At 37.1% G+C, this 27,162-nt stretch overlaps 1 protein-coding gene across 2 annotated transcripts in view; it reads right to left on the reverse strand.

Moving 5' to 3' along the window:
- The window catches only part of LOC129729988 (transcription factor mef2A), a 282,838-nt gene that overhangs the window by 28,137 nt on the left and 227,539 nt on the right, over positions 1–27,162 (reverse strand). For both annotated transcript variants that reach the window (XM_055688924.1, XM_055688925.1), the window contains one exon: positions 2,635–2,818. In XM_055688924.1, coding sequence (XP_055544899.1) covers positions 2,635–2,818 — 184 coding nt within the window. The remainder of the gene's footprint in view (positions 1–2,634; positions 2,819–27,162) is intronic.

Raw genomic sequence — 27,162 nt, forward strand, 5'->3', positions numbered from 1 at the left:
AGCTTTATTTGTGACAAATAATTGAAGCAAATAACTTGATATCATTTCATTTCAAGCAAATATTTGCTTTATGTACTTAATACCCCCTTTAGTGGTGCTTTACATTTTGACGATGTTTATTTCGTGTTTTGATAGGGTATTGCAATACATATTGTATTAGAACCTATAGTAAATCTATCGAAATTTTTCGAGGAACTCGGCAATATTGGGATCCCGGGAATCAATATGTCTGTTTTCGGGATTGTAAACCCTAGTTGCTCTTTACACAAGTTTGGAACTCAGATTGGACGTCTGTCTGCGGGTTTACCTTGCCCAAGGATTAAAAACAAATTCGCAATTAGCATAGAAACTTCCGAAATGATTCAGACAAAATTGAAAAATTCTGTCGGTAAATCTTGTACTCTGGCCCTCGATCTGGGTACAGGGTTCATTATTTGGCATACAACCATCACCGCGTTCGCGGCATTGTATCCGCTTTCGGTTTATTTTGAAAACGAGACAAAAAAGCTATCACACGGGAATTGATTGCAGCAGAAATTGTTCGGATGTTTCTTTCTCCATTTCTAACCAAACCGGCAAGAGTTTTCTAGTACATAACGCTGAATGATTTCCCCCTTGTTTCCCCTGTCGCAATTCAACATGGAATGCGATACGACAGCATTTCTCAGGCAAGGAATAATCTAACTTTTCATGATAAACTTCCAGCTGCAAAAGATGACACAAACGCAGGCATTTGGTTACACAGCGCTCTTTGCGGAGGCCACATCACGCGGTGCGCCAAGACAGTTTGGGACGTTTCGGGTTTTCGGGGGAAAACGAAGTTTGACCACCGACAATGCCAACGGGTGAACGGAAGGCAGTGCGGATGGAGGGAATTATGATTGGCGTGTGACGATCAAATTTCGTGTAGCTGTGTAATAATGCTGTCAAACACGTTGATTGCTTGTACGGCGAGAGATTGGTATGCCAACAGTCACGCGTGAATTCATCGCCCGCTCAGCCAATTGGGAGCAAAGCGGAGGCCCAAGGTGTGTCCTGCTGCTTCCTGAGCGCAGTTCGCTCGCCAAGCGTGCCAAAACTAATCATTGAAATGTGAATGGCTGGCCTCTGCGAAGCCGCTTCGTGTCGATCTCCCGGACTCGTTGCAGATGTTGCAGCGAGTTGAAATTAATATCATTCTGATTCATCAAATTAGGGGGAGGTAGAAGAATTGAACGAATGGCTGGTGAGCATGCGAGGCCTATCGGTTTGCATTATGGAGTCGGTTCAGTTTTCGTGGAGTGGATAATTAATGGACTTCAGCATTTTTATGGATTTGAAGCTATAACAACAACAATGTTCCTAACTGATATAATTTTCCAGTAACTAATCCTAGCTAGAGACCTTGGAGCCATCTTTCAGATCTAAACAGTAAAGGCCTAACTATTGTCGTGGATATTCGACTTTCAGATGTTTCAGTTATTCCCACTGCAGGGCAGTGAAAGGATGTTATAACAATATATTAAAAAAATGTTTTACTTAATATCTATCCAACGACACACAGATAATTGCAATCTATTACGTGGTTGAATGGTTTTTTCCGTTTGAAATCTGATTTAGTATCTATGGTTGTTCCCTTTTCATTTTCGCAGAACGTATCCTAGTAAAATATTAAAATAACCGCATAGAGTAACATCCACTCACTCGCTTCAACCAGCTTTGCTACAATTTTGCGCTCAAACAAACGCATACACAGCCAATTTATCGCGGTCCGAGAGTTATTATCCTTCTACTTCTGTGTACGCCAGGGTCCTTACGCTTTGGTTGCTGGTGGTGACATTATGATTATGTTTATTGTTTTTATGATTGTATCTAGAATCTTGATTTAGAGCCACTTCTTTCCCGGCTGTCTCCGCTGCCGGTGCTGATGTTTATCTTTCTTTCTCCTTCTTCGATACTGTTCTGTTTCATTGGTTGCCTGACTTGTGCATGAAATTTCCAACGTGTTTCGTATGCATAATTTGAAACGGTTTGAATTGTTGCTGTTAAGAATTTGTTCACTGATGTTCGCTGAGATTTTGATGCTGGCGTGGCGACACGGAACGGAGAGAATAGGAGGAAGAATGGCATTTTTATAACTTCATACTATGTGTGGCGCGCTCTGTCAGAATGTTGACGTCCGCAATCATGACGGCGCGGTTGGATTTGTTTTTTTATGTGATTCCCACTGCCGCGGCGTACAACAACCTGTGACAGCATCCCTTCCAAAAGTAAGCGAGCAGCAAAACATGTCATTTTGCATTATTCATTTTAATTTGATTTCATTTAATCTGACAAAGCAAATTAGTTTAAAAGAGTTTCATGTCTTGTAGAAGGTCTGAGCGTATGCTCGCTTGTGTGCTTGTGCGTTGTCAGAAGGTGAACATGCGTGTGCTCGCTGCGGTCGAATGGAGATCGATACAAATATTATCAATAATATGAGGAAATTGATAATGGAGTTATAATAAGGTGAATTAGATTAGCTGACAACTGAACATGTTGACAAGTTAAACTTGGATCACACTTATCCGGGAGGAAAGCGCTCACTTGTTCCGTCTCATGGCATCTCTCGTACGATAAGATAGAGATAAATCTAAGCTGAACAATTCTACATACCTCCATGTTGTGATGGTGATGATGATGATGGTGTCGCAACACAAGCGGATGGTGTCCTAGGTGTACATCGGGGTCCTCGTACGTCACCGAGTGCGCCGCCGAGACACCTGTTGCGTCCAGATGATGTGGTGGTCCGCGGGTTGGCGTTTTGCAGGGTAGGAAGTTTTGAACTTTCCGTTTATGTCTGTTGAAGAAAATGGTTGAAGAAAAAAGGAATAATATTAATTGCCTCATTGAAATATAATACACACGAGGAACGCGCGAGAAATTGAGTCGGTACTCGACTTGGCAACTAATTAATGTCGTCGTCGTTGCTGTTGTCATTGGATAGACGGTCTTGCCGTGCTGGGACACGTGGTTCTCTCTTGCGCCGAAGACACTTCAAAGCGAGATTCTAATTTATCAACAGTGCTGTCTCCTGGCTGCGGAGAAGAGATTTCACTACAAAACTCGCCTTCGCTGGGGCCGTACACAGCTCTCAACTGTCTGAGTCGGTCCCGATAGAATGTATGGTTGTCTCATGCGAGATGGATGAAATTAGAGGAGTAAATGAGTTTCATATACGGAGTCACTCTAAATTTAGTGCCGGTTTTGAAAAGGTTAGCTAAGGTCCCAAGGGGATTACTAATCACATTCGGTTGACAGAAATCAATTAAGCGGGATTGGGTGTTACGGGTGGGACAGCTGACTGGAGCGGTAGCCGGTTGTCGGGGATCGTGAAAATGGAAATAAATTAATAAATTTTGTGGGTTGAAAAAGTTCAACGCACGAGTGGAGTCAGTGTGGTTTGGATAATTTTCTAATTGTAATTCAGGAATAACACCATTTTGGCGTATCCGAGTAAAAGTGTCTGGTGAACATATTGCCGTTGTTTAAATGTACTTTCAGTGAAAATATAATATGTATCGCATATATTCGGCCCTTTTTTCGTATTTTTGTGGCGTTGAGGTTGCACTACTATCAATTCAATTCAGAAGTTCTTATTACAGTGCGTGTTGATTGATAGTAGTGTTTTCATACATATGGTCACTCAAATTAGTTAGGATGTCTTTGCATAAATGACTGTAGATAATAATAAATTGTTAAACTAAACATCAAAGTGACGAACATGTTAAACACAGGTCATCTACTCGAAAAAAAAAACCCTTATAAAATGTGTTTTTATACTAATTTTCATCGAACTGAATACAAGATAACGTTGAAGAAACGCTCATTCAGCTAATAGGCGATTGTGTAATTAAAAAAAAAACATATATTATTATCGTTAGTTACAGTTTTTTTTATGTAGGACTAAGTGTTTGTTCACTATACAGGAATTCATTTTGTACAAAAGTGGGAATGTAATTTTAAGAAAAGGGAGATTTTAAATTCTTAAATTTCCCATACAGATATATGGAATATCCTCATACCTTTTTATATCGCATGGTATCGCATTGGAGTGTTTGGCCCTGATGAATCTGTTGATATTGGTTTGGTTTTTACTTGCGAAAGTGAAGGAGGAAAATATTTTTGCTTTTGTTTTCACATATAAATTGACAATTGCATATGAGAATTCGCATAGGTGCGAACAGCCCAAAAAATTCTTTTACTTGTATCAGGGCCAATAGCTTCAGTTAAAATACCAGTGAAGCAGCGAAGAACCAACTTGCCTATTTAGTAGGTCATGAACTCATTTCTGCCAACATCCTGGCAGTAACAATTATATAAAAGTATTTCGGTAGCATAAACAGTGTTGTCACAGGTACAGATTTATTTGAAAAGTTACAGATTTTTTCGCTTTAAATTACAAATTTTTGTCAAAAGGTACTGATGGGAACATGTTTTTAAGAGTCTATTAATCAAACTAAAATTGGTTTCTCGGTGTATTTTTAATCACATGAGATGCATCCCTTGGGAAATAAAACAAAACATCTCTGTACAGCTCGGTACGAAGGGTCAACTGGTGCTTTCATGCAAACGTTGCTGCTGTCTCTTCTCGGAAAACATGAAAATAAATCCCAAATTCAATAAAAGTATTATCGAATAAAATTATAATTTACAACTTCTGTGATGTTTTCAAGGTTGACAAATGTGATCATTCTATGGAACAGAAATTTACAGGTACAGATTTTAGAAAGATTTTACAAATGAAAAAGATTTTTACCCAACCAGTACAAATGAAAATGTGACAACACTGAGCATTAAATTTGTTATTCGGCATCTGTCTGCTGGTGCGTTTAATTGTGCACAGTTTTCGTATTAAAACTTATTTGCTGTGGAGGTAATTTAAAATTTATGCTGAAAATGAATCATCCGAACGTCAATTTCAATTGCGTTGTTTATGTTAACTGAAAGAGCATAATTTCTTGAGCAACACGTGATTTTTAAAAATTTTATATCATTATCCTTCGATTTTTATACGAAGAATAAAAATTGTCCTAAAGCGCTTGAATGACAGACATGGGCGAACTGTCATTGTAGCGATTTCGAACAAATTTCGAGCAGTTTAATTCGTGATTTAAAATCCAATGGACAACGATAGAAAATTTTTACAAATCACGTTTTGCTTAGAAAATGCTGCACTTTGAGATGGTATAAAAAACTGGTATAGCCAAATAACCCAATTATATTCATACGGTTTCAACGTATTGCCACACTCTTCTCGCTCTTGATTGGAGCGAATATTCCGTCAAGTTTCACGCTATATTTACTGTTTCATTTTCGCCTCCTTCGTTAATCATACTGGCGCAAGGTTCTAAAACGTCATCGGTCGGATTGAAAACGAAAGGCTACCTTTTCGAGCAGTTGTCTATCAAAAGAAAGCCAAAGTCAGTAAAAAAACAAAGTCAATGAAAGACAGTTGTCTCAATCAGCCAGCAGCAGACGAAAAAAATCTTATGGGAAGGGATTTTCAATCCATATTGTTCCAGTAACTAGACAACAACTTCATAGCTTATCTCGATAAACGGCTGTGTGTCTATTTTTAGCAGGAAGCTTTTTTTTTAAAAGTCGCGTAGAGAATCACTAGAATGATTAGCGTCATTGACAGTGTTTTCAGTCGTTTTACGTCATGAAGTGAAACCAATTGACAGGTGAAATGACTGGGACTGATTTCGAGCAGATTAAAAAATCATTGAAAGGCTGTCGGCTGAAGTTGTTCATGAGATGAGCGAAATTGGTAACCAATCTGAGCAAGCTCGAAAACAGACACAGTCAATATTCAATTTTCAAAATAAACTCGAATACAGTTGTTGATAAGTTATGATTACGGAGTGAGAGTGAAAGGCTTGTTCAATCGTTTCATTGTGATCGGGTCGAAAATGTATTCAGCTTTTTTTTTGCATCATAATGGCGGGTGCTATAATGCGTGTTTGTAAACCCCTATAGTTAAAGTTTGGACGACTGTCACTGAAAAGTTCCAATCGAACTGTCAAAACTTGTTCCAATTGAACATAAGAATGTTTGGCATGTCAAGTTTGTTTTTTTAAATGGGAAGTATTGTGATTAAGCAATAGCAAAATGCGAAAAAAATGAAACTAGAATATAACAAAAAACAAAACATTGAATTCCAAAAATCTTCACGATATTTTATTTTTTAAATGGTTACAAAAATCATAACGCCATAGACCTACTTTATATTGTCTCTGATCTTTTGCTTCTGATTAATTTTTAATTTTGTTTTCCTCACTGTTGACAACTGGATGAGATCACATACATAAGATTATATGTGATGAGATTCTGAGTTACTACGGCTGTTTGTGATACATGGAATTTTGAACGGACATTATGTAGCTTGTTTGGAGTGAGCGTAATCAATCGACATATTATCCGGTGTCTCACTGAGCCACAAACTTATACACAGGTCCCGGTAACTTTTAGTGCTTATTCTCCGACGCGAAGCATAAATCATCGTGATTAAAGTGGAACTGCAAAATATTTTTTTTATTCGGATTGATATTTTCAAAACGCCAAACTTACGCTACAAAGACGTATCGTTTCTGTTATTAAAAAATCCTCCGGTTATTCACAAAACTCAAGCCATTTTCAGCGATGATTTTTATTCGTTGGGAATCGAAAATTTCCGAAATTCCGTGATGTTCGATTTGAACAAAATAGAAAACAGCACTTCATTTTTTCACTACTATATGTAGCAAAACAAACTGAAACAAAAAACCATGAAACTGAAAATGCAAGTAGGGGTAAGCGGAGTAAGACCGCCCCCTTAAGCAATTCTGTTTATAGAAAAAAAAGTTGCGGCTGTGATTTCATTTTTTCTTCGCTAAGAGGTTCTTCTATTCAATACCCGCATTTAAAAAATAAGAACTGGAATATTTTTGTTCATTTTTTTCAAGATATTGAATTCATTTTTTTCAAGATATTGAATTCATAATATACCTATCTTTAAACTAAAAATTAAAACTCATTAAACCTATCTGTATGATTCTCTTGAAGACTTATTATGTATAGAAAAATACTATTAATTATTATTTCTTTTATTTATATTGTCAATTTTCTATGTTTTTTTTTTGAAGAACAAAATTACCAATGACTCTATACACCAAATAAACCGTCAAAAAAAATTCTTCACAAAAATTGAGCTATTAATATTTCTATTACTCCATGATCCAACAACCTTAAAATTTTAGCTTACCTTTTGTAGATTTTACTGGCAAAAACATGTTTTTTTTTCAAAAAAATTTGAAAAAATAAATATATTTTTAATTCTATTTCTATATTTTTTCTTTGAATTTTTTTAGAGTGTGTAATGTTTTTTGAAAGTAAAAAACTACTATTTTCAATTCTGCCGGAGACGTCATACCTATCAAACACACCGTCTTGGCTCTAAAATTATTTTGGTTCATTAACACCATTTTCACACAGGTTTACTTTTTTCTAAAATAAGTCTTGTTAAAATATATTTCTAGAAAAGCTTAAAACAAATCGAAAATGGTCGATTAACATCGATGTCTTATGTGGCTTGAAGTTGCTTTACTGATCCTGTAAATATTCCCTTTGTAGTGTCGAGGCATTTGGGTCTTGAAGTAAAACAACAAGCAGTTGGATTCGTGGCGGTTTTACCCCTTGTATAGTGGGCGACTTTACCCCCAGTGGAACATTTTCATATTTGACCGAAAAAGTAGTCAAAATTACAAGATTTCTCACGGCCTTCGATATTTCCGAAAGAAGATAGATTCAGGCAAGCGATTAAACGTATATTCACGAACAAAACAATAGATTTTAAGACTGAAAAACCTTAAGTCCCGTTGCCGCAAAACAATAGCGCATTGACTGGTTGCCAGCTGAAAGGTTGTTTTTGATTATTTTTGCGACCGTTCGTGCACTATCAAAACAGAAAAACGTGCAAAATGTTATGTAATTATAATGTAATAGACACGTTAAAGAAATTTTTCAATTATTTTATAACTTGGTAGTAAAACTACGGTGGGCGGTCTTACCCCGCAGGGCGGTCTTACCCTGTTTACCCCTAGTCATGTAATGACTTTTATTTTTTGCAATGCTGCTAGTTCTTTGAAATTTTAGACTGGCTGCCAGATCGACGGAAATTCAGTCGGCCAAACTTTAACTTTAGGCCTTTAGTGTTTGTAATTTGTGAACCCCTTTGCTTACGTCAGTTTCGTGATTTCTGGAGAATCGGCAACACTAAGGTTGCCAGATTTATTGTTCTTCTGGCGAAGTACATGAAGAGTCACGTCAGACGTAAGCAGAGTTGTCAAAAGGGTAGGTAAAATACGCTAAGGTCGCTTTTTACGCGGATTCCGGAATTTACGCGGTATGTTTTTGCGTGTATTTTGGTTTCTCTTCACTTGGATTGCAGAATAACCGCGGTTTTTATGCTTGTTCCGGAATTTACGCGTTTTTTATGCGGATTCCGGAATATATGCGATATTTTTTTTGCGCGTATTTCGGTTTCTCTTCACTCGGATTGTAGAATTTACGCGGTTATTTACCGCGGATTTCGGAATGTACGCGGTTTTTTTTATGCTGATTCCAAAATTAACGCGGTTTTTTTACGCCGTTCTTTTTTACGCGGCACGTATCGCCCGCGTAAAAGCGACTTTAGTGTATTACGAATTTCCATTAAAGCGTCCGCCATTATGACGCGTAAAAAGCTGTATAGCCCTGGCCCTAACCAATCCGTTTTAAATCGATGACAAGAAACGCGTTTGTATTGCGATACTTAGCAGTTGACATTATACAGCTGTGATAAACAAAAACTTTACAGTGCGTATGCTAGAAAGAGTGTGAAAATCTGAATTTTCATCTTTCTTTTTTCCAATGATGATTTCTACTTTCCAACCTTCGATGCTTTTATACAGATTTTACAGACTGAATTTAGGAGGCTCTGGCAACACGACTAAAGTGCACATGTAAACTGTCTGCTTATTAGTAAAAGTTCCAATTTTTAGTGTTTTTACCTGTTTTATTTGCTAAAACTAGTGTGTTTTTGTGAATAGGTAGTAAAGAATGTGGATGCGCTCGTATATACAACGAATTCAATGGATTTATTAAAATAAGTACAAGTTACATTGAGATAAGAAGAAGTCTTCAAATTTCTGGTGTGTTCCCAAGTAACACACAAAACATGTTAGAAAAGAATTCACAATGACAGTAGTCATATAAGAGTTATAGCGCAATTGAAAACTTGTGTTGTTATATTCTTATTCTCGAGAGGTTCTTCTATAGCATAATTGTATTATATAGATTTTTGAATATAAACTGCCGCTGCTCGTCTGTAACTTGTGTTTATGATGTTATCGAAACTGCACAGAAATCAACAGAAAATACATCATTTGCGAGAAGTTGTTTTTAATCGGTGATTCAACCACATTTCGAAAACAAGCTCTTTTTTCTGGTTTTGGAAATGTTTTTCAATAACATGGGTTAAGCGAACAATGACTATTACATGAATGGCACTTTTTTTTTTATTTTTAGGGGGGGATTTGTTAGTAGCTTAAGTATTTATAGTACAAATGGTGACTTCTCAACACTGTTAGAAATTTGTAATTTTAATTGTTAGGATTTGTTTGCTTTCGCAATTAGGACTTATCATTCGTAGGGATTTAAACCTACTTGTCAGAAAAGGGGAAGTAAACTTACAACTAACTTAATTGCTAACTTATTGGCTATAAAGAGAGCTTATCGTAGCAATTGAGGATTGCAACGATTGTTGTCGAAAATTGTTAATAATTTCATTTGACATAGCTTCTAATGGTTCAACACCAGTGAGTCTATGTAATTCCAGTGTACCAAACCAAGGAGGACGCTTCAAAATCATTTTCAGAATTTTATTCTGAAGCCTTTGGAGCGTTTTCTTCCTTCTTGAACAGCAACTTGACCAGATCGGTACAGCTTAAAGCATTGCTGGTCTAAAAATTTGTTTTTAAATCAAAAGTTTGTTCTTAAACAAAGTATAGAATTCCTGTTAATGAGAGGATATAAACATCTCGTATATTTGATGCACTTGGCTTGTATACTCTCAATGTGCTCTTTTAAAATAAGTTTTTTATCATAAATTAGTCCCAAGTACTTGACCTTGTCAGACCAACTTAAAATAACCCCATTCATCTTGACAACGTGATTAATGTTTGGCTTGAGGAAAGAAGCCCTAGGCTTATGCGGAAAAATTATCATTTGAGTTTTAGAAGCATTGGGAGAGATTTTCCACTTTTGCAACATTAATGGCACTTGTTTTCAAGTTGTCTTCCGGATGTTTACGCTATTAGAAAAACTGTGTATGAAATGCCCAGCCGGGGCAGCCGCACCAGTTCAACATTACACGCCTAATAACAATACTACCTACCTGCAAAGTGCTTTCCTTATGGTTGGTCTTAGTATTCAGCAGCCAACGCTAAATTACTTGATCAAATTGTTATTAAAATTTTTTGAACGATTTCAAACGTTAGATAACGTTGAAACTATGCGAAAACAACTTTAATATTCAAGCTACAGAAACAATCCATCTTGAAAGGTTGTACATTGCTTTTTAGAATCAATTTACAATTAATTGAAAGTGCCACTGACGAGACGATTGTCGATCTGGTTGCACTGCGCGTAACAATACATTTGCGCATGCGCTGGGTAAATGTTGTAATAGCAACGCATTTGCGCATGCGCTTTGTTATGCGCGAATTTCTTTATTGCACTGGGTCAGTGAAGATCTACCCAAGAAAAAAAAACGACATTGAGATTTACCACGCATGTAAGAAAGAGATGCCAGATAGTTGTTCACGAACTAAGCCCATGCGGTGGTGGGGTAAATTGACTCTGCGCAATGAAATAAATCAGCGAATATTCTGTAATGCATTATCTGTTTTCCACTTATTGACAAATAGAAAACGGTATCCAAGACAAGATATTTGGCTTTAAAACAAAATGGCATCGAAAAAACATCGAAAATTTTCGATTTCTCAAAAACTCAAAATGCCACCATTGTTGCCCCTTAAGTTAAAATATGTTCAAACTCGGGGAAATTTGGTTTCGCATCAAAATACACAAAAAAAATACACATAGAAACCAAGGCAGAAAAAAAGTAAATTTTTGTTGCACGGTGTAATGAAAGAGTGAATATTGCATGATATTGAAATATTTTCTTGTCATGGTAACATTATCGTTTATGGTAGCTATTTTTCACTTTTATGCAATATCTATCCTGGTCTTGAGAGAGTTAGGGTAAAATGCATGTTCGTCCCCGTTATTTTTTGCTTTATTTGTAAAATATAGCTCCTGAATCAATAAAGATTTCCTTGGGTTTTCTCTTCAAAAGTAATGTGTAGTAACCTAACGTCGCGTTTTAAACAAATAATTTACTAAAACCAGGTGGAAAATAAAGGCAACAAACAATCTAATTAGAGGATTACTATGATGAATTGATGCTTTGCTCGGATGGCAACAGTTAAGCTAATAACATACACCACAAAACATTAGTTTCCCCACCGTGGCTAACCAGCCAATAGTGAAGCCATTGTCATTCAAGTTGGCTCTGCTGCGGTACGGCTGCATAGGGGTTAAACCGTCAACCAACGTTTTGATTCGTGTTCCGGGCGGATGATGGGCTAGGCGGGCGGTTGACAGACTGCTAACTATAACGAGCTAACTTTCAGTTTTATTTGCCGCATGACAGAACTTTCCGATACATCCGTTTCCTGGGTAGATTGTACCAAGCGGCGGACGCGTTTGTGTATGTGCCGAATACCGTTTATGAGGAGAACGGGAAATTGCTCAAAGGAGCGCATAAAATCAAAATCATATCAAAGCAATATCGGAAACGACATGGTTGGAACTGGGTATGGGAAAGAAAATGGTGGTAGCGAGGGGATAAAACAGGAGATAAAAAGGCTGGTAATAAAGAAGAAAAGAGATTTGATAGAGAAAAAAAGTCAATTCGAGGAGAAAGCTTCATAGTCGTATCCACCCAAGAGGGGGCTGCCGAGTGCAGAGGAAACCGGTTATTTCTATATCCTGAAACTGATTGTCAACTCATTGCAATCGGGTCCGATACCGTTGCGAAATTCGAATGCTTGTAGTGAAAGCAAAAACATTTTTTCACCAAAGAAAATTCTATTTAAGGTGACGTAATCCGTTGTATTATATCGATTATAAAAAACACGGCTGGAATTGAATAGCAGTATTCTGATTTTAGTTATTTTTGTCTTAAAATCGTTGAACAACGGATTAGAATCCGGAAAATACTTGAAAAGCTACCATTCTTAGATGTTTTATTTCTATTTTTCTTCTACATTTCGTTGATTCGTTTATACGGGAATGATTGGCCTTTGGTTAAAAGGTACCTTACCTACCTATCTCTAGCTGGAGGATAGGAATTAGTTTCGATAAAACGATCGAAGAAAAAAGGGAGAAAACTTCTCTATCCGGGCAAAGTGGACCGGTGTCATTGGAAGATGAGAGCTATCTACGATATCTTGCTCAAAGCGAAAAAAAAGTTGTTAACCGGTGATTGGCATCAATTTCAATGACATATGAATTGGATAAAACTTGGATTTATCGAGAGCAATTAATGGTAATATCTTTTTTGCTTAGTGCTTAGTTTAGAACTGAGGATTAGATTTTCTGATTGAGCAGCTTTCACAACCAATTGAAAGCTTTCTAGAAACTATGCGCACTCAGCAATTAGATGAAACGGATATTTTTTCATGCAATGTATAATCACAGTATCGAATTTCTAGCATCACGTTTAGTTTCTTAGTCTCCAAAGAAGGAAGGATTCAATTAGGAAGATTAAGGCTTTCATCGTGTCACACCACCAACAACAAAAGGTCGGTTCAATAGAGTGATATAAAAAAATCAAACTAGGTCTTATCGAGATTCCTATCATTTCGGAGTATTGGTTTGAAAGCTGTTTTCGGAAGATTGAAAAACAACATGAACCATCCTAGTCTGCGTTAATATCCCCGTACAGTGTGTTTCGCTACCAGCGACCGGTTTATGTGAAAAGCTGTGAACCACAGCGGTTTGTCAAGCGTATGATCCTTTTGATAAATCTAACCTCTTGGCGAAAAGTTTACCTAGTTGACGGTTGGAAGGGCACCCTTTCGCTACGAAATGATGGAGTGCGTTTCTTTTCGTGTACCATGGGCCACGAAAAGAGGTTTTCTTTCTTAATGCGAAAGCAGAGCGGGAACTGGTTGACCTGTTTACACGAAAAGAGGGAATTTTCTGTATCTAATTTGTGCGTTTTTGCCTGTGCTGAGTCTGTTAATTAATAGCTTCGTCACAGTTTTAAAGTCCTACGATTAGGGTTGTGTTCATTTACTTTGCCGTGATACTTTTTCATGCAAATTGTTTCACATTGTTGAAAAAAGAGTCGACAAATCAATTCAATTTACGTGCGTCCTGTTTTTAAACATGGAAAAAGGAAAGTAAATCTGAAGCTTTATTTAGTCTCCCACCACTGTTGCAGTCTCTTTGTTCCGCATACTGAAGCTGGCAAAAGCGAAATGAAGTCAAGCCAGTTAAACAACGTCACGTCAAATGTTGACTTTAAAATTCCCGTGATAATCAGTACAGGGTGGCAAACAAAACTTTTATCCATATAGATTTGAAGTCAAGCACACACCACCCTGTAATAAAAGAAGCAAGTCTAAGGGGTGCTTTCCCATTGCTTTAATCCGTTTAGTACCGTATAGGGGAGATGAAATGGTACATTTTACACCGGCTTCGGCTTCGTATGAGCTGAGGCCACCAACGAACGGAAGGAAATGAAAGCGGTTTATCCCTTTTCGGCACCTTTGGAAGAAGACCCAAGAGCGTGAAAGCGGTCGTTCGCAACCGACTTTAATTTTTTATGAGCTTCTAAAACCGAGAAAGGATCCCCAGCTTTTTAAATGGTTCCTCGCGTCGGAGCTTCTGCTACCGGACAGGACTTAACGGCGCAAAATATTTTGATTCTGCTGGCAGTAGTGTCCTTTTCGCTGGGAGATAAATGAAACTTTTATTACCAGCCAGCTTTGGGAGTCTAATGTTTTTGGCAGCTTTAAAGCCTTCCGGTAATGATTAATAAATGATCCCGAGCAAAGTCCTCCAACGGGGACATCCGTGTACTCGTCAGCGATTGGTTAATGACTTTCTGACTACTGCTGACGTTGGTTTATTCTGCTTCGGTAATGGCAAAACAGAACCGACGTCGGTGTCACGATGGATCAATCCGTAAGCCGGCCCGAGCGTTACCATTGGCCGCTGCAAGACACAAAGAAGATTAAAGGCTTCCTGCCAAGATTCTAAATAAACATTCGTCACCACTTTGCCCGGCCAGGCGGTTGCACCACATCGTCGTGGGGGGCTGAGCTGGTGTGTTGTTGACACTTTTCATCCTACATACCACAGCGGGATTATTGGGGGCAAAAGATGAAATAAGCGGTGTTTATGGCGCAGTGCTTAAGTAGTGTTATTAATTTGTGCTATGTGTTGAACAGTTTGTCATAAAGCTAGTCATCACTTGCTATATATTTTCAAGTGTGGATATTGCAGTCGGTTGCAGAAAAGCTAAAACGAGGGTTGAATTGATCACCAAATTCATTCTTTAAAATATCCAAAATTTCGCTTGCTGTATGGCATGAGACGCCATCTTGTTGAAACCACATGTCACAATTTGGGAAATAAAGAGTCACGGGTAACGTTTTATCCGAGATTGAAAAATGACCCAATAATTTTCAGTAATTGTGGTTTCTTTAGGCCAATAACGACTACAAAATGGCTGTTATAGGCGAAACATATTTTGACGTAGAACTACGTTATTTAGGAATGTTTATAAAGCTATAAAATTGAAATTTAAACTCGGATTTTCTGCGTACTATTGTCAAGCCTTGTTTAAACGCAAATTTCGACCAATCAGGGCAGAGCTGCATGCATGCTTTTCCTGGAGCTCTTCGGCTTAAACAAATATCATATCAAATATCTGGAGTGATGAATGACCAATTGACTTAAATCACTCCCTAATAAACAAATATTAATGATAATAATATCAAATATCAATTTACAACAGTGTTGCGTGGCACCTCTTCCTGTCTACTTCCATCCGATACGAACATAATTTTGTTTCCCAGTCGCACAGTTATAATATGCAACACGCAACAGCGTAGCTTTTGGGTGGCTGACAGCGTTGTACTTCCTGCTATCGGATTCCATTCGACTCGAGTAGAATTTGATTGCCTTCTTCAAGCCGCAACACGATACAACATGTTATTTTGTTCGGTACAGTTCTAATGTTTGCCAACACGAAATGAAATGCATGTTTCGTATATTCGTATTTCATATGGAACGAAATCTCTGTATCTCTGCAAACGGAGCCACTCACTACATAGGTTAAAAATTAACATTGCAAAATTAAATGATATTTTGTTTAAAATAAATAAAAGCAGGCAAGACAAAGGATGATATTATGTTAGTGCGAGTGTCATACGTTTGATCTTATGCATTTATATGATTACTGAATAAAACTTACAATTGCACCAATCGATCTTTTCAAGATTATTGCGTATATTCGGAAGATATTAGGGAATAATTTTTATCAAATTGCAACTGTGGTCTAAACCCGTTAAATATACGCAAAACACAAATATACCAAATATACCAAACGCAAATATACCAAATAGTGGCAAATACAAAACTAATTCGGTTTCGGACAAAAGTTTGGCGTGCCTAACTGAAAATGCCAAATTCGTTTCAGAAAATTCATTAAAAATATTGGAACACCTTAAGGAAGACGGTAAATTCGGCGTTTCGAGCTACATTTCCATGCCTATCACCAACCCAACGTAAGCACAAACAGAATTTTCATGTTCCAGAGCCGCACAGGTGCAATATGCAACACGCAACAGAGTAATTACCTGTAGTGTGGCTGAGAGAACGGCACCTTCTACTACCTGCTCCCATCTGACATAAGAAAAATTAGATTTTTCTCGTTCCAATCTGCAACACGATACATTGTGTTATTTTGTTCCGTGGCTAAGTGCTCCATCAGTCCAGTTCCAATGTTTACCAACACGAAACGAAGTTTTTGTTTCGAACATTCGTATGGCATACGGAATCAAATCTCATAGCGTCTTACGCAGTTGGGAAAATGACAGAATTTGAAGAAAAGCGGAGCCATTTATAACAGTTCACAATGATACAGAAACTTTCTTCTACAAAGTTGTTACATATGATGAAGCGCCTATTAAAAAATTATCCCAGATGATTTCCGATGAAATCAAGTTTCTAACTTTTTTTTGTAGATAGGAGAAAACGTTGTCCTCTGTAATTTCAGGAAACTAGTAGAAAAAAGTTTTTCTCTACCTTTGAAAACACATTTTTCGCTTTAACTTTCTATTACACTTTTCATAATAAAATTGTCTTTGCACGACTTTTAGAGCTTTTGAGGAGAAATAATTTGCAGAGTTGATATTGTGTATATCTCAATTCAACTCTAAGCAATTCATGGTTTTCATCAAAATATATGCCTTTTTCATTTGTTCATCGTTCTTTTTGGGGCAAACATAAAAAACATCTCTTAGCCTCAAATTGAGGACATATTAGACTCTATCTATGGGGAAATTTTTAAAAATATATTTTTTTAATTTCGAAGAGAAAAAAATTGAAAATACAACAAAAATTGAACTTTATATATTTTGCATGTTGAAGCACACAGATTTATATTTCTCGGAAATTTTTCTTGAATTGGTTACGCAAAGTGCTTCAACTGTGCTCAAGTTTGCAGGGATTGATCTTTGTTGAAAATAATCGAAGCCGTATTTTTTTGTTGGGCAGATAGGGTGACTAGCTACGAGATAGGGTGACCATAAATACGATGTATTTTATAAATTATTTTTATGAATTTATTGCCATGTTTCAGTTAAAATTTTTGAAATGTGCCCTTTAAATTGAGAACAAAAGATATTTTTTATGTTTGCCCTAAAAAGAATGAAAAAAACGCATATTTTTTGATAACATCTAGTAGAATTGAGATATTCACGATGTCAGCATTGCAATTTGTTTCTCTTCAGTTTCAGTTTAAAGGGGAAAATTGAAATAAAAAAGCGAGAGCGAAAAATGTGTTTTTTAAATATGAACTGGTTATTTTCAAAGATAGAAAAAAAAAAAACATTTTTCTACAAAGTAACTTAGAATGAATGAAGCTATAACATTGTCGAACAACTTTTGCTTCTATCTACAAAGATAAAAAAGTTTGAAACTTGATTTTCTCGAAAATTTGGGTCACCCTAATTTTTGATAATTTTTTAATAAGCACTCTATCATATGAAGCAACTTTATAGAAGAAAGTTTTTCTCTAAAATAATTGCTATAGAGCTCTGGATCCATATTTCCTCCCAAATTCTGTATCTGGATCATTGTGCAGTGGTACATACTACACTAATCCGATTTCAAACAAAAGTTTGACGTGTTCTGCTGAAAAAGCCGAACTCGTTTTAGAAAATGTAATACGTTTCATACAAAATATTGAATCGTTCTAAGGAAGACGAGAAATTCGACGTCATGGCAGCATTTCGAACTCCATTCTCATGTCTGCCACCAATCAACGTCAGCACGACCAGAATTTAATTGTTTCCCAGTCGCATAGGTACAATATGCAACACGCAATAGCGTAATAAACTGTTGCGTGGCTGAGAGTACGGCACCTCCTGCTTTCTGCTTCCATCCGACACGAAAAACATTCGTTTGTTCTCGTTCCAAGTTTGAACACGATACTAGGAATGGGCGATACTATCTGAAGTATCGATAACTGAGTACTCGAATACTTTTGCACAAAACGGTACCAAGTATCGTGGTATCGGTATAGAATCGATCGCTGGTATACGTTCAAAGTCCGTTCCTTTCTAGTAAAAAATGTGCGTTTCAAGAGCAAACCATGGTCTTTTTCTTATTGTTCGCTTTATTTCTGTTCTAGTGTGCAATGCAAGAACAGCTTTATGTAGTTCTACACCAACCTTACGGTCGTGGCTTTGTACACAACCCAAGCCCGAGTTACGATAACAAATTTCTACGATTTGCAACCGACCTTTGTTTGATTTTATGTTTAAATTGCATAGTATACATACATAATAATTTTGATTTTGACAGATGAATCTTGAACATCATAAGATGCCAGAGTCGAATTGAATTTATTACTGTTTTTGAGCGTAGTATCGGTAAATAACACTATTGTATCGAGATTATAATTAGGCCTATACAAATTTTGACTGATTCTTATGTCCAAGATTATCAAAGTTAGTCAAGGGGGAGCAAAAATTAAATAACACCAAGAAGCAAAATAAAGGAATATTTTTCATAAAAAATTGTAGCTCGCAGCCAAAAAAAGTTTGGAAAATATTACATTATCATTAATTATAATCGTTTGCCTTGCCTTTTGACAACACTTTTACTGTCACTGCACTTGATAGCATATACGCTATTGAAAAACCAATAATATTAAAGCAACTGTCTGATTTTTTTTCCTTTTCCAATTTTTATTCTATCCAAGAGAGGTGGGGATAATAATAAAAATGAAATTTTTAACGGCCTTATCATGTTTTGAATACTTGCCTAAATAAATTTTTAATATCAAACTTGAGAAAGGCTTTGTTGACTTCAATTAAACTAAGACTAGGAAAAATTATCCTTTTTTAAATATTTCCGCAAAAAACATCACTTTTTCTAAAAACTCGTTGTTTTTAAATTAGTAGCTCCTGATAGAACAAAATTTTTCCATTATTTTTTGAAATCGATTGAAAATCAGTCTGCAATAGAACGGAAACTGTAATCCTTTTGAAGGACCCCTCCAGATATAAATTAAGTATTTCACAAAGCAGAAATGCTTTGGCGCCAGTTGAATTTAAGATGTAAGGTATTTTTCACACCTGATCTTTCAAGTTTTGTCTTAAAATTGACTTTCAAAACAGTTGTTGCTACCTTAAAACCTGAAACCTGCAGAAATCTTAAATGAAACATAGCGACTTAGATTTTTTTTTTGAGTTATTCACACTGATTCGAAACAAACAAATAGGGTGAGCAATACGGAATTTGTTATTAAAAACAGAAATCGAACTTTTTGACTGGGAAACATTCCTATGATGAACACAACAAAAAATTTGAACAAATTGAACCTATAATCAAACACTATGACACACAATGAACAGTTGTTATCATATTATGCACTTCCACGAGTAAATGAATGATGTCATAGAGAATTTATCACGAATATAAGGACGAATCTCGTAACAAATATCGTAGATTTGTTTTGAAACAACGAAGGCATAGTTTGAAAAACCTTTGACGTCCTTGAAATCTATGAGATATTCAAAGCAAAAACGTTGATAAAAGAAGCTCGTCATGACAACCAAAGGGGATCGGCTTACTCGAACTAGCAAAAAGTGATAGACTCTCGCTGGCATGGTATAATAATAAATTTGGGTAATACAATTTGCATTTTAATTGCACGATAATAATCAAGTAGTTTTATTTAGTAAGAAGCCTCGCGTTGTGAAGCTCGAATACAATACAGACATTGTTGTAAAGGATTGACGTACAAGATCCACAACAATATCAACTTTACGATGCGAACTGAATAAACCTGCAACTGCTGGCATTTATCGGCGATTTCGTACAGCAAATTTTATAACGCGCAACACAATTTATTTCGATTCCCCAGCTGTAGCGTACCTACATACACATGTGACCAAGCGTCTTTTCTATTTGGTGTACAGCAAATTTTCTCCGCTCTGCGGTTGACTCCATCTGGTGTGTCATCGTAATCGAAGCCACCCCGACGACGTGCATTGTCTCACCGTGCGTGTAGAGTCCCCGTTCGGTGTGATCCGCCGCGCGCAACATTTGCACTTTTATCCGCAAGATAAACATCACATCTGCATGCGAAATCCTTTCGTGTTTGCGTGTGAGTCATAATGTTGAAATTTTAAGCAACTCGCACAAGAAGTTTCTCAAACAACTTGTGGCCACCGCGCGGCACACGTAAGACCAGAACCGAATGGAACCCGCTGAATAACGCAAGAATTTAAAACAAATATTATTTTAAAATCAATTTCAACGGAATTTCGCCATCAATCATCAGCAGTATTTCTCGTTGCCACTGCCGATTCGATGAATGCACTGTAGAAGGACTGGCGGCGGTAGAAGAGTGCAGTGAAAGATCTTCTGCTATCCGGTAGCTAAAAGTTGTTTCTTCTGTCTTCGAGTGTATCAAGCGTCGTCGTGTGGGTGTGATTAGGGAAATTCTCGACGGATGTGTGTAGGTGTGGGCGGGGGATACCGGAGCTCGGGTGTGAACCGCACCCCACGAATAAACAAACAGTCAGCATAAAATCACATGTCGACAGTCTGCTGTATACTGGAACGCGAACGCGGGATGAACTTTGACGATCTTGTTCCGCGCGGAGATAAATTTTGCCAGCGTACTGCTTTTTTGTTTTGCTTTATGTATTTACGACATGGCTTGCAGTGCGACTCACATGCGGTGGCGTATGTACCGCAACGGGGGAAGGGGTACGGAGAATGCTAACTACGGGTGTGATCGGTGATTGCAGAATAACCTCCAGCGAGCCGAAAGATAAACATCGATTTCGCTACTCTTGATTGGAAGTTTACTTATCGGAATTGATGAGAAAGTTTTCGGCGCGTATTAAAAACTTTGTGATGAGGTTTCGGATGATGACTATCATATAGGTTGATTTGAATATTTGCTGATGTGATGATCATTAGCAAACTGTGGTTCAACCGCGGGTTGAAACTTCTCAGAAGACGGCATATAGCAGGTGCCAGTTCTGAAAATTTGAGCAAACGGAATCGACTGACGGAAAATTATAGTGAAGTACTCTTCAAATGGAATAATTTACCCGAACAAATGTGCAATATGGACGGCATCAAGACTCTCCGAGTATACTACAATGGGTGTCCGTCATGATTCAGAAGAGAAGTGTTGCATCTCATCGTCTAAACAAAAAATCCACAAATTAGTCGCTTAGCTGCTGTCTATCAAAACGAACGGATAATAACCTGCAAAGCAGGCTCGAAACATCATTTTTCATCCTAAACTAACCCATTAGGTCGCAGCACAAAGGAGAAAAGGCCATCTTGTCAGGCCGGACGCGTTGCCTTGGCTACGGTTCGCCATCAATGGGCTCTCCAAAACATCAATAGCTCAATAAATTAATCACAACAAGATAATCGCTTAGTCGGAGTATAAATTACATCGTCACGCATACACAGCTCCGTAGAAACTCACAAGATGTGGGCGCGCTCCGTAGCACCGGCTCTGTATATTTAGTATCTAATCGGGGACCCTCGAAAATGGACGGACAAGCTGGACGCCAATCACCACCGCCATGACATGTTGGAGCCGAAGTTGCTCCATACCTGCGTGAAAATGATGTAGATGAGCGAAGGAAGTCCACCAGCCGGAGCGGCCGGAAAGAGGTAGATCCATAACAGCGATTACGAAGGCAACAGCAGCCGTAGTTTTAGAAAATTATGTAAATTTAGGCCGAAGTTGGACCTAAGAAGCAGCTTTTGCACATTGGCACTGCGTCTTACTCGTAGTACCGATTCGATTCGATCCGAGATAGGACGGGATTCGAAGGGACGTGAAACAACAGATAAGCCATGGGTGCCAGCTGTCTTTTCACATGCAGCACGGGGTGTTGTAACGCGGTAAAGTCATAGCTTAGCCCTAACAAAGTTGCCTTCAATCGAGATGGTTCGATGCGAAACAGACCAGGCATGTAAGGTTTAGCATATTTGAACTCGTTTCTTTTTTTTTAATGTTGCAGTAGTTTACTTTTGAGATAGGGTGGAGGATAGTTTCAGCAGTGGATTTGTGAAGCAATGCCTATTCCGGTTCGGAATTTGATCATCTGGACACAGACTTTTCTAATGAGATTTGTGTAATGAGATCTTAAAACAAATGTAATGTAATATAATAAACTCCAGGCTGTCACAGAATTTATAGGAGAATCAAAAGTTGTTAAATTTGAAAAATCTTTACTGAGCGTCTTAGTAGAATGATTGAAGAAATGATAAAAAAAAATTATAAGTTTCCATTAAACTATTCTAGAAATTTGAGAAGTAAATATTGAAAATATCACTAGTCTGTACAAATACGTATTTCGACTGCGACATGCAGTCATCATCAGTACTTGTGTGGATTGGTAAAGAGCAAAGCGTAAATCCTGTTTTTCATTTGTAGTAGTAGGTAAAAATGAAATACGTATTTGTACGGACTAGTAATATTTTCAATATTTACTTCTCAAATTTCTAGTATAGTTTAATGGAAACTAATAATTCTTTTTTATCATTTCTTAAATCATTTTACTAAGACGCTACTTCTCAAATTTCTAGTAGAGTTTAGTGGAAACTTATAATTCTTTTTTCTGAATTCCCAAAAGTTGTTAAGTTGTTGTTGTTAGTACAACAGTTGAAACAGTAATTTAGTTGATTCAAATTTATCGCCTATTTTGTTTTTGAGTGTACTAAAAGCACGCATTTGTAATGTTGTTTGTTTTCCAATAGGTACTGTTGTAAAAGATTAGGCTATGCACTGGCTTTTACCATATTATTTAACAACTCGGTAGAAAACCGCTTTTTCCGGGTTCAAAGTGTTCTAAACAATGTGATAGTAAACCTTTTGAAAAATGTGGGCATACCGGGGTTGCCGTTACATCCGCCCCCACTTCAGTATGCTGTGAGACTTCTTGAAAAGAAAGACTTGCATCGGCATGTCATGTTAGCCTCTAGGTGAGAATATCGCTTTTTTAATTTTACATTTTTTGTATTATATGTAAAGTGCCTGAAAATCCTGTCATCCGTCATCGGTGGACACCTATGCTGCTGTGAGATGACAGAGTGACGTAAACGCCATTTTCTCGAATACGGGTTTTTTTATGCCAATTCGTTCATTATTCGAAGACCTATCTTTAGGTATCTTCTTTTTCGTTGTTACTGATTCGTACGTTGTAAAAAATCAAAACAAAAAAGTGACGTAGGCACCCATTTCAATACAAAAGTGGCGAGAAATTCATTCGTTTTTTTGGGCCGTACGTTAAAACGTTTTGAATCGAGCGATGGGAAAATAGGAAGAGTGGGGCGTGTCGAGCCGTGGGAGATTTTCGTCAGCTGATGTGGACAGGTTCATGGTATTCATTCTTGGTGCATTTTTAGTCATGTGTGTCTAGCCCGACCTTGAACTGAGTCAGCGTGGATACCAAAATACGCTTCATACAAAATATTGGAACGTCTTAAGTAAGACGGGAAGTTGGAACTTACAGCAGCATTTCGAACTTTATTCTCATGTCTGCCACCAATAAACGAACAGAATTTTGCTGTTCCCCAGCCGCACAGATACAATATGCAACACGCAACATCGTAATTAACTGTTGCGTGGTTGAGAGTATGGCACCTTCTGCTATCTGCTTCCATCCGGCACGAGAAAAATTTTGATTGTCTTCGTTCCAACCTCGAACATGATACATGTTATTTTGTTGCGTGGCAAAGAGCTGCATCGGTCCAGTTCCATTGTTCGCCAAAGGAAGTTCATGTTTCGGACATTTGTATTACATACAAAACAAAATCTGTTTGCGTCTTGCGCAGTTTGGAAAATTACAGAGTTTGAAAAAAAGGCGGGGCCATATATAACAGTGCACAACGATCCAGAAATCGAAATTAGGGAGAGAAATTTGGGTCTAGAGCTCTACAGAAACATTTTAGAGAAAATCTGTTTTCTACAAAGTTGTTACATATAGTGAAGCGCTTATTGAAAAATTGTCAAAAATCAGGGTGACCAAAATTTTTCTTTGCTTTTAAGTCATGTGTGTCTAATTTGACCTTGAACTGAGTTGATTTGCATTTTTTGCATTTGTCTTCTTTGTCGTCTAAATTTTCCGCTCATCCCACACTGTTTCTGAAGCTAAAAAAACGGGATCGAAATTTTTTTGATTTATTTTTGGACTAAAATTTTTTTTTTTGGGACCGTGCCGTCAGCAAAGTTGATTTTTTAATTATTCTCCATTTTATTAAAGTTGCAATTTTTTAATCAATCCACTAAACAGGGAGAAACGAATTTTACTTCTTTCGTTTTTGCATACAGAATTTCACTTTGTTCTGCCAGATTGTAGCATATCCTATAAAAAAACAACTTTGTCGAAGACACCATACTTCTATCTGTCTATTTAAAAAGACTTTTGTGAAGTTTTTTACACATTGCCACTAAAAATAAGTTTTTTTTCAATATAACAATTACTAGTGGTTTTCTAAAACTTTTCAATGTTTTCCAATGTTGTTTGTTATAACGAAACAAACAATTTCATCAAATAAAATTTCTTTTTATCTCTCATATTTCTTTGGTTGTTGACGATTTTTATTAAAATAATGCACTAATTTACTAACAGATATCTACAAAATCTGCGAATATCTGCAGACAAAACCATTTCTATATTAAAGCATCAGTAAAACATCATTCTATCCAGATAAAGCCAGTCGTCTCTTGCTGTCTCTTGAATTCTCTCTGTATAGATATGTATTTGTGGGTAAATAAGTGCGTTATTTTAATAAAAATCATTCATTGAAAAAAGTGATTCTAAGAGGCTTTTGAAAGAAAACTTCAAAACAGCTGATTTAAATTGGCAGATAAAAATATGATGTCTGCGACAATGTTATTCCTCATAAAATGTGCTACAACTTTGCCTAACAAAGTGGATTTTTAGGTGCAAAAATGGGGAAAATGAATTTGTTTTTCACTTCTAGGTGGATTAATCACAAAATGTCAACTTCTAAAAGGTGGAGAATAATTAATAGAATAAAACAACTGCGCTGAAGGTATGATGGCTCTAAAATCATTTTTTTAAGTGAAAAATAATTAATGAAAATTAGTGCATTATTTTACTTAAAATCGTCGATAACCATAGAAATGTGTAAGCAAAATAAACCGACAAAAAAAGGGGAAGAGGTTGTTTATAAGAAACGACTGCAAGGTTAACGTAGAATTACGGCAGCCTGTCTTATGTCAATACAATTTTGCAATAGCTTTGGGAATACACTCGATTAGGGTTAATCATTTTAATGGTGTGGAGCGATATATTTTTCCGTATTTGTTTCGTATATTATTATAACTGGAAAAATAGGTGTGACTAAATTATTTCCAGTTATACCATTCTACAACGTTCGAAAAAAAATACATCTCATTCATTCTGGCTCAGAGCGATCATTTGATAAGCTCCACCTTTATTTTTAGTTTTAAAGTTTTTCCTCAGTTTCGTAGCACGGATGTACAAAAATGATTTATTGTGGACATTCTGTCGAGCCGGATCGATACACTCTCATGAAGACAACAAAATAACATGTATTGTCTCGTGTTGCGCGGCTTGGAAGGAAAAAATGTTTCCTTCGCCGTGTCGCATGGACATTAGTACGGTAGACATTAGTATGAAGGTGGAAATTCTGCTGTGATGTCAAGCAATAACCGTCTTCTTCAAGACGTTACATCCTTGTTAATGAAGTGTTATGAATTTTCTAAAACGGACTCAGCACCGTGAGCAGAACTTGCTCAACTTTTCTGTTTGGAATCGAATTTGTTTCGCATATACCGCTTGTGATGCACAGTATCAATGTATCGTAAATACAACACACTGCTGCGCAATTGCAGCAGCATCAAACTGCAATCAAAGTTGCAGTTTATTAATAACCATTCATTATGCTTTCCCAAATACATTTAGTAGCCTTTAAAAAGGCTGGTTGCTGCAGTTGCAAATCTCATTCAATTATCGCATAAATGCTTCATGGTCCAGATAGCGCGCGATATCCGCTCTGACATAGATTTTTCGCACGTTGTGGAATGGGATAACTGGAAAAATTATTTCCAGTTATACCATTCTACTACGTTCGTGATAAAGAGGATGGGCTACGTGCTCACAGTTTGTCGGTATATGAGCGAAATTTGAGCGTGAAAGCGCATTATTTTATCGTCAACTGTGTACCTCCCAACAAATGTGTCATCATTAGAATGACACCAGAGACAAGCGACAAAGGAGCCAGGAAATTTGTCACAACAGGTCTGTGCTGTGATGTCAAGCAATAACCGTCTTCTTCAAGACGTTTTACATCCTAGTTAATGAAGTGTTATGAATTTTTTAAAACGGACTCAGCACCGTGAGCAGAACTTGCTGAACTTTTCTGTTTGGAATCGGATTTGTTTCGCATATACCGCTTGTGATGCACAGTATCAATGAATCGTAATATATGTACATCACACTGCTGCGCAATTGCAGCAGCATCAAACTGCAATCAAAGTTGCAGTTTAGTAATAACCATTCATTATGCTTATCCAAATACATTTAGTAGCCTTGAAAAAGGCTGGTTGCTGTTTCATTCAACTATCGTATAAATGCTTCATGGTTCAGATAGCGCGCGATATCCGCTCTGACATAGATTTTTCGCACGTTGTGGCTAACTGGAAAAATAGGTGTGACTAAAGTCGCAATCAACGTCCGTGTGGTATCGGCACAATCATGGAATGAACTATACATAAAACACAAAGCGCGCATTCTTAGTCAACTAGGTATATTCTGTCGACCTTGTTAGGGAAAAAAGCATTGTGCGACCAATCAGAGGTCGACATTTGCGTTTCGACAAGGCTTGACAATTTTCAATGGTACAGTCGTTGGAACAATCGGATTACAACTTTCTGCATTTGGACGGGTGCTTGTTTGATTTTCCAATCGATTACTGCAAAAATGACGAAAATCGGTTGGAAACTGACTGAGCTTAAAACGGTTGAAAATGGACAATTTTTGTGACGCTCTCGATGTTTTTGGTTTTTGAAATTGGATCCCTGTAATGAAATTGGTCCCCTGTATATGTTGCCGTAAGACGTAATTCTACGTCAAAAAGAAATTGTTTGTTTCGTTATAGCGAGAAATATTGCAGAACATTGAAAAATTGTACGAGAACACTGTGAAAAGTTAAATTGTAAATAGTTGAAATGAGAAAACTAAAATTTGTTTCTCACTGTTGAGTGGATCAACCACAAAATTA

This window comes from Wyeomyia smithii, chromosome 3 (genome assembly GCF_029784165.1).
Source record: "Wyeomyia smithii strain HCP4-BCI-WySm-NY-G18 chromosome 3, ASM2978416v1, whole genome shotgun sequence".
In the NCBI taxonomy this organism is placed as follows: Eukaryota; Metazoa; Arthropoda; class Insecta; order Diptera; family Culicidae; genus Wyeomyia; species Wyeomyia smithii.